We start from the raw sequence: 9,281 nt of genomic DNA, 5'->3' as shown, positions 1-9,281 counted from the left end.
ATTAAGATGCATTTGGATGGAAATAATAACAAATCTGTGGCAAAGGCAATGACGGGACAGGATGGCACACAAATCTCAAAGCTAAGATTGGAAAGAAAAAAGGAAGAAAAGGAGGGCTCCGTCAAATTAGATGTTTACAAGACTCAACACAGACTAGAGTAGAAGTGGCAGTGGCAGAGAGCTTGTGTAGATAGATCATTCTGAAGCAATGGCCTATACGTGGGGCACTAGCTGTGTGAAACCTATTTAAGACTGAGCAGAACATCCACCACCACCCTTCCTCACCACCTCTTTCATGTACCTGAAAAGTTTTCAGCTCTCTGCAGGGCTTCTTGGAGGTTCACGTTCTGTTGCAGAAGTTTTTCCTGCTCTTTGGATTTCTCCTGCAGCTCCAAGGTAAGGGTGTCTATAGTTTCCTTGAGTTTCTTCTCTGAAGCATTTGTTGCTTGCTGCTGGGCTAAGATCTGTCCCTCCAGGATATGTTCTTGGTGAGTAAGGTTTGCTTGGTATTGCTTTAGGAGGTCAGATACCTGGAGTACTAAACCACAGAGAATTAAAACTCAGCCTCTCCTCTCTAGTACAAATGCTGTCAACACAGACTCAAATAATCTCTCTTCTCAACATGTGAGTGTTGACAGAAATGCTTTATAAATCTGAACAGCAATGGAAGAACAAATGTACTTGAAAGGATGTGGGGGCAATTACCGAAATTTATTCAGAATTTATGGACTTAAAAGTTATTCAATTGTGTTTTTGTAATTGCATATCTATTGCAATTTTCATTATAACCATGTAGATATTTCTTAATAAAAATTCAACAGCTTTATTTTTGTTGAGATTTATACACAAAATAAATGTAATAGTGGGAGTGGTAATAAGGTGCAGGTAGTGGCAAACGGATGTGGCAAAGGAGTGACAGGTAGGGTTATAACTCAATGTGGGAGGGCTTAGTCAGCATGCTAAAGCCCCTGGGTTCTATGTTTAGTTTGGAGAAAAAAATAAAGGCAAAGGATGAGGATGGGCTCTGCAGATCCCACGCCTACTTGAGGAGCTATTGGCAATTGGTTGCTGCCAGAAAGGGAGAGTCAGTTTTCTTCATGAATGTTGCTCCTGTGAGACTCCCTATGCTCCAGCAGATGGCCCTATACCCATGCCCAGACAGGCAGCAGTAAGTGGTTTAAAAATTAAAAGCAGAACACATGAAATTCAGAGGAAAAGGAGGGTTGTGGGAGAAGAATGGGGGTGTGTTTGATCAAAATGGATTATATATATGAGTGTGAAATTCTCAAACAATAAGGACGTAAAATAAAAAATTTTAAGTAATGACAGGAGAGAAATAAAAAGGAAGATCCTAAAATGTATGCTCATGGAGGGCCCCAGAAAGGGGAAATAGTTAAAATCTCCTGGGTAAACTAGGAGGGGGATGAGGGATAGAAACATGAGTGATCGAGATGGCTGAGTTCGGGGAGAGATGGAGAAGGAGAACAACAAAAGAGATAACTTGATAGACGGAGGCATTATGGGGCTAGGGAGAAACCTGGTGCTAGGGAAATCTCAAGAATCCACAAGGGTGACCCCAGCTAAGACTCCTAGCAACAGTGGAGAAGGTGCCTGAACTGGCCTTCCCCTATACTTAGATTGCTGACTACCCTAAGTGTCATTATAGAACCTACATCCAGTAACTTATGGAAGCAGATGCAGTGATCCACAGCCAAGCACTAGACTGAGCTTCTGGAGTTCAGCTGAAGAGAGGGAGGAGGGATCACATGAGCAAGTGAGTCAAGATCTTGATGGAGAACCACAGAGACAGCTGCCTACCTGAGCTGCTGGGAGCTCACAGATGCTGGACTGACATCTGGGAAATTGCATGGGACTGAAGTAGGCCCTCTGAATGTGGATGGCAGATATGTTGTTTGATCTGTTTGGGGGTGGGGTTTGTGCTGGCAATAGGACCAGGACTTATCCTGGATGCCTAAGCTAGATTTTTGAATCCCATTTCCTATGGTGGGCTACCTTGCTCAGCTTTGATGCGGGAGGGAGGAGCTTGCTCCTGCCTCAATTTGGTATGCCAAAATTCATTGACTCCCCAAGGGAGGCCTTACCCCTCTGAGGAGTGGGGTGCCGTGTGGGACGGGGGATGTGGAAAGTCATAGAAGGGGAGGAAGGGGGAAATGGGGTTGGTGTGTAAAATGAAAAAAAAAAATATTTAAAAAAAAGTAAGTTAAAAAAAGAAATAGTGGGGCTGGAGAGATGGCTCAGTGGTTAAGAGCATTGCATGCTCTTCCAAAGGTCCTGAGTTCAATTCCCAGCAACCACATGGTGGCTCACAACCATCTGGAATGAGGTCTGGTGCCCTCTTCTGGACTGCAGACATACACACAGACAGAATATTTTATACATAATAAATAAATAAATAAATAAATAAATATTTAAAAAAAAGAAATAGTATAATGGAAAAGATATAATATTGGCAATCTATAGTAGTCACCTCCCCCTAGACCCTAATGCACAGGAGGAAATGCCATTAGCAATTTATTCACTTATTTCCTCTTTAGCTCCTCCCACTCTGTCTATACCACATACTTCCTAATTTTATTTAGGAACTCTGACATTTGCTTTCATTTTTAAGGCAACCACCCATGAAATATTTGTGAATTTCTGTACGGTATCATTGACAGTAAATTTTATTTGAGCCATAGAACAGTTTGGGGTGGTGGAGACAGAACGAATGTTGTATAACCAGGAAGAAATGAACTCTGTTTTGGGAACTCAGCTCAGTTCTAGTGCAACTTGCTGCTGACCCTCTGCTTCAAGGCCTGATCTGAGTCTGCTGAATAGTGATGGACACCCCACTTCAGACTGCTGCCATCGAGTGGGATCCCATGCACCTCATTAGGAAAGGCCTCAGGCGCCCACAGACAATTTAAAACAAACAAGCAAACAAAAACAAAACAAAGAATTGCCCAGACTTAGACATGTAGAAAACAAGTGGTGCTTCTGGGACCTTGTATTTTGAATCTGACTGGCAGAATAAATTCAGTCCTGAAACCTGCAGGCTAATGCAGCGACAACCTTATCTTTCCTTCTTGGCCACTCTGGTCATTTTTCTCTTGCCTTCTTTTCCCTTCTTAGTATCTCCATTTTCCTACATGTTATAAATTCAAAGTACTTTTTGCTGTTAATGTTTTACTTACTTTAAGGAGGCAATTAAGATTTTTAACAGTTTATAAGATCCATCCAAATGAAGCTAAATGGGTTTTCTTTTCCTCTTGAGTTGCTCAGATAACCCTATGTATTATAACCTTCAAATTATTATCAAATTATTCTAGAACGCAAATAGGCTCGTCCAAGAAATTATGAAACAAAACAAAAACACTCTACTGTGAATAATCTCCATTCCATGCTCCTCTCTGGTAGAGGTAAGAACACAACATATACATTAAACTCTTGGCTTCTTCTCAAAGCATTTTGCCCAAAATAAGTCTAAATCTAGATACACTTATAATTATTACCAGATGCGTTCATCAACCCCATTCCCCCACCTCCAGTTCCTTATTTTAACACTTACATTGCATCCACTGTAAAATGAGGGTCACTGATAACCCCAGGCAAACGATGATGAGAACCATAGCAGCAGGGCACCACCATGGGGACAAAAGAAAAAGCAAACCTGCAGGGAAGGAGAACCAGAAAATTGAAAACAGCAAAGGCAGATAGATCATCAAGCTGGGCTCTGGATCTTCTCTTACTCTGTGCTCTGCACGTCTTAGCCCCTCCCCAACCTCACAGGACCTGCATATGTGCAGGTGGAACAATGGATGGTTATGGAACTGAAGCAAATTACTCATGGACTGGCATGGGATAAAATAACAGCTGGGGTTCAGTGGGGCATCCAACACCAAATACTTGATTCTAAAGCTTTAACTTCATCTGTTCTATGCACAGTGCCCTTGGAAGAACTCTCAGTGCAGCCTAACTCCATCTACGGTGCAGAAAGCCTGACTTTTGCATACACATGGACACAGGTATTCCTAAGTAACATCTGACATTTACATACACATGTGTACAGGTACTCTTAAGTAATATAGTGCAAACTGCTGCCAGACGTCAAGCAAAATATTTTAATCAGTCACCTGAGATTTCCTCAAGAAATTTTATGCCTGATATCATACCATTCAATTTTCATTCTAACAAAACTGCCTCTTGAAACTAGAGTTATTTACCAAAGGAAACTAGGGACAAAGCCTTGGTATGCACTTGACTGATAGCAATAGCTTGCCTTGTGCTTAGGTTAAGTGTGGCAAACCCCCTACATTAAGTAGAAAAATAAAACTGAGTGCTCAGTACGGCAGGAGATCATTAGATATTTCCTTCCTGAAGTGTAGCAAGTCAGCTAAAATCGTTATTCCAGCTAGGATTCTGATAATGATGGTGGCTGACATGAAGTAAGCTCAGGTATCTAGGCCCATTATCTCCAGAGAAAAAGCCACCTTATTTATGAAAATGAGCCATGCAGCTCTGACGTAAGACATAACTCTGACATGAGAATGTACAGTTATATATCCCAGTATTGAATAACCAAAGGAATTACAGATGCAAGAGAAAAACATCATACACAATGTATTATGCTTCCTCCCCTGTAAGACAAACGGAACACTGATAATGTTCTCCTTTCTATGTAAAGAAGAAACCAGAAGCTTCAGTCACTAGCTTGAGAGCACACATGCAATAAAACTTAGATTTTTAGGAGGTAGGAGGTAGATTTTTGGGTTTTATGTTGTTCTTACTTGAGACAATGTTTACTTTGTAGTCCACATTGTCTTGGAATTAACTAAGTAGACCAGGATGGCCTCAGGCTGGTGAATTTTCTTGCCTCAGCCTCCCTAGTGCAGTACCAGATCTGACTCCAAACACAGGCCTTTAATCTAATACGAGTAAGCCACAAGGCTTGGTGTATTGCATTACCAAGGTTTCAGTATAAATGTGGTAAATGTTCAAGTCAATCAAGGGTCAAATATATTCACAGAGTTCTCATGTTTTAATAATCTCTGTTAGACTCTATAGATACTTTTTTTTAAAAGATAAAAATTGTGACTGGAGGAAACACAGCTTATTCTCTGCCTCAACTATTTCTGTCTCTGTACTTGTGGTGAGCTGGGAGACAATAGAAGAGAGTAATAACTTTTACAAATGGTTACCTAATCCTGGCACCTGGAACCATGTAGCTGTGTGTAAGAACACCTTTATCTTTCACACACTCCAGTACCTATTCAACACTGTAATACCCATGGCTAAAATGAAAACACCAATCCCGTGAGCCACCCATGTGAAACGAAGACACATATTCCTTTTATCTACGGGATACCTTCCCCCCTTCTCAGCGGCAGAAATTTTTGTGGTCTAATTCACCTGACTTACGGATTTTAGTCAGAAAGCAACCCTTAGTCAATCAATAAAGAAACAAACAAATACTTCCTCACTGAATTCAGTGCCTAGTACATACAGTTCACAGTAGGTCACTAATCTAACCAGGGACCTTAAAGAATTAGTCATATTTATCGCAAAAGTCAGGCAAGCAATAGTTATTGCACAAATAATGAATGAATGGTTGAACAAATCACTTACTGACATTATCTCTTGAATCTACTATTAAACACTTGCAATTCTTCACAACAAGCTAGTTCAACTTAAACTAAACCCCAGTACTGTCTTCACTCTGAGCTAGTTCAGCCACTTATATATTAAATCACACCATACTCAACCTTATTCTACCCACGAAAAGATTCCAGTCTTGTTTACAGCCAGTCTATCTTTCTTCCACTTTTTATGCTTTGTACTCACACCAACCCCCGCCTACACACACACACACACACACACACACACACACACACACACACACACACTTTCTCTGTGTAGTCCTGGCTGTCCTGGAACTCACTCTGTAGATCAGGCTGGCCTGCTCCTGCCTCCAGCCTCCAGACTCCTGGGATTAAAAGTGTGCATCACCACTTCCCAACCTCTTTTCTCTTAATTTTATAAAATAATAGGCATTTATCTGTAGTTGTCTACATAATTGAGCTTATCAATTAAACCTAAGCGGTTCAATTTACTGTACTGGCCAAACATAAACTATAAGTTTTCTAAGCAATGATAGACAAACAAGTCTAATGTGCGCTCAGCCGTACTGAATATACTGAATCGCTTTAGATAATTCATAAAGCCCGTCAGATTTTTACAGAACTTTAACAACACACATAAAAATACTGTGTGCTCTGAATGAAAGCATTCCCTATCGTTTCTCTTTATATGGTTCCGCAAAAAATAAGTGACTTCATTAATCCTGATTGTGGGTTCGCTCTCTGTAGAGGGAGATAATATTGGCAGCACTCTTGAAGCCTGCAGGATAATGAGAAGTCACTGATGTAAAGAGATAACAGCTTACAGTGAAGATATAGCAAAGGCAAGTTATTAGCTTGAGTTCTACTTGTTGTTCTTCTAAATAAGTGGTATTAGCCTCTTGTATTTCCTGATATTCTAATGTTTTTGCTTTTTAAAGTCATTCTCCTGAACATTTAATTTGAATTTCTAAGCTGAGCTGGCATTCTGTCTCTGTAAGCACCCACCCATCCCTGGTACCTTTAGCCTTCTTATGACATGACTTCTGGTCAGGCTGCTCGTTCACAGACTTCATCTTGCCATCAAAAGTCATTTCCAAATTCATGCCAAAAATGAGAAGCTGAAGCAGTCAAGAACCTCAACCAACTGCCAGTGAGTGAGCTTCTGGTGCAGTTTAAGTAGCTGTTCTTATCTAGCAGGGGATGACTCAACTGTCGCAGGAGGAAGGGGAGACTTTGCTTCATATTGGAAAGTTGGCTAACACGAATTCTTAGGTTGTGTCTGTTGTGGGTGGGGAGAATGGTAATTCCAGTCCTGTTTCGTGACCTTTCCCTAAGAAACAGACAGCAGGCAAAAAGGCAGTGTCCACAACAATTATAGGAAAGACACTGTAGACTTATCAGATAAGCTTCTTTGAAGCTGAAAGAAGCACATGCTTCAAGCCAGGTTTGTAGAAAGGAATGTGACTTAATTTTCCACATTTTTCTGTTTGCTGATTCACTCAAGCAGATTGTCGCTGTATGCTACCTTTTTATAAGTAGTACATTTTACTTTTTGTTGCTTTGATTGGCAATTAGAAATGTAATATAAATCATGGAAGATTCCCATGTCTAGCCACAGTACCAAGGGTATAATGCTCAGTAGGGGCAGTCTTGACCATGGTGACTCTCAACAACAGTATGAGCCCTTTGGTACTAAATAGAGTAAGGTTTCATTTCTCCTGAATCTGTCATCTTGGAAAAATGCTTATATTGAATTTATATATTTGTCTGTGATTTGAGGATAATGTATAAAAAATGTATTAAAAGCCTTTAATTCCAGCACTTAGTGTGGGAGGTACAGAACCAAGTGGATTTACACGAGTCCAAAGCCAACCTGGTTTAAAATACTGAGTTCCAGGATAGCAAAGTCATTATAGTGAGTCTTGTCTCAAAAAAAAAAAAAAAGGAATTATAATATTTCAATAGGAACTTAAAAGATACTGTGAGAAATGTAGGTGGGACATAAAACTCAGAAATAATAAGTAAAACTACTATTAATTCTTATATCCAGGATAGTTACATTGACCATAGAAAATATGTTTTAGTCTGACCAATACTTCCTGGGATTTTAACCCCTATACCTGTCCATGGAGGGAATCTTCACTTGATTTCTCATCATGAAATGATACATATCTTTTTGAAATAATTTATATTTTTAACGTGTGTGTGTGTGTTTGTGTGCACGTTTGCTTGTATGCATGCACAACACAGGTGTATATGGAGGTCAGAGGACAACACAGGTATTGATAGACCCTGGTCGCCCACTGATTAAGCAAAGGTCTCTTATTTGCTGATGCATGCTCCAGGCTAGCTGATCTGAAAGATTCCATGATCCTCTCCTATCTCTGCCCTCCATCTCACAGTAGGAGTATTGAGATTACAGACAGGGGAGTCTGTAATGGGCATTAACTGAGTTCTGGAGATCCTATCTTAAGTCCAGTCCTTGTGTGAGCCTTTGTAAAAAGGAATCCCTTATCTGCTAAACACGTTTTCTGGAGTTTGTGTGTATACAATTCTACAGTAGCTAAATTTTGTTTTAAACCACTTAGAGAAAAAGTGGAGTTGGGAAAGGGAGAGATAAAAGAAGAATGGGTAAGGCGTCTTGGAAATCACATAGGAAAAACCACCAATCCTGACAGTGTATGTGATTCGTTGCCCTTCCTCCATGCTGAGCGTTTTGTTTTCCCTCTTTCTGTGTAGGATATCCAGCACAAGCTGAGAACAACTTTTCTGCCGTTTAAAATTTGCTTCTGTCACACAGTTCACAAAACAGCCGACAGAGCCAACACAACCTTATCCAAGATAAAAACAAAAAGCAATGCCTCCCTTACCTACTCCCTACCCCTGTTTCCTAGCTGAGGAGTGAATGCCAGGAATTGACCGTATTCCTCAATTTCCAAAGTGGCCTTTTCAGTTTCACTTTCACTAAGATTCAGTAGAATCTCAGGAAATTTCTTATAGTGATGAATTAATAATCCCTGAAATGGCAGTACGATTAGAAGGACACTTTATTATTCCCACAGTGACTCATTTATCTCAGACACTATCAATACCGAAGAATATAAACTATGCAATGACTGATATTTTAGCTACTGTAGATGTACTGCTTAAGGTCGCGCTAAGTCCATTCACATTGTCATACAGCTGTCACCACCCCCCCCACCTGCACAATGTTCCCATCTTTTCTCACTGAAAATGTTCTCACAGTTCCTGTGATGGTTCATTCTACTTCCTGCCTTGTCTGGATCACTTGATACCTAGGAAAAATGTTTGGGAATAGAGGCTAATACTGTATACCTATTTCCTCTAAATTGAAACATTTCTTTGTGGATGAGGGAAGGGTGGAATGGATTCTTTGGTCCGTCCTTGTTTCCATATCTGTGGTGAACAGATTTTGTTCACATCCCGCCATGAAAAATCACACATCAATCAATCAGTAGAGATAGATGGTCTATTTATATTTTGAAAGAGTTCCCTGGACAGTGAGGATAAAGAACCTGAAATGACCCTACCCTATAGCAACACTGACGAATATCTTGCATATCATCACAGAACCTTCATCTGGGGATGGATGGCGTTAGAGACATAGACCCACACTGGAGCACTGGACTGAGCTCTCAAGGT

At 40.4% G+C, this 9,281-nt stretch overlaps 1 protein-coding gene across 2 annotated transcripts in view; it reads right to left on the bottom strand.

The window, feature by feature from the left end:
- Olr1 (oxidized low density lipoprotein receptor 1) overlaps positions 1–6,721 on the bottom strand; it is a 19,186-nt gene extending 12,465 nt beyond the window's left edge. Inside the window, exons 1-3 of one of the 2 annotated variants that reach the window (XM_005369209.3) lie at positions 6,637–6,721; positions 3,569–3,670; positions 302–538 (exon numbers count right to left, since the gene is read on the bottom strand). In XM_005369209.3, the coding sequence (XP_005369266.1) occupies positions 302–538; positions 3,569–3,670; positions 6,637–6,721 (424 nt within the window). The remainder of the gene's footprint in view (positions 1–301; positions 539–3,568; positions 3,671–6,636) is intronic. The other variant, XM_013354494.2, reaches the window with a different exon arrangement.
- Between the last annotated feature and the right edge of the window lie 2,560 nt (positions 6,722–9,281).

Source organism: Microtus ochrogaster, unplaced genomic scaffold (assembly GCF_000317375.1).
Source record: "Microtus ochrogaster isolate Prairie Vole_2 unplaced genomic scaffold, MicOch1.0 UNK46, whole genome shotgun sequence".
Lineage (NCBI taxonomy): Eukaryota > Metazoa > Chordata > Mammalia > Rodentia > Cricetidae > Microtus > Microtus ochrogaster.
The sequence above is the reverse complement of the archived record's forward strand: the minus strand, read 5'-3'. Positions and strand labels throughout refer to the sequence as shown.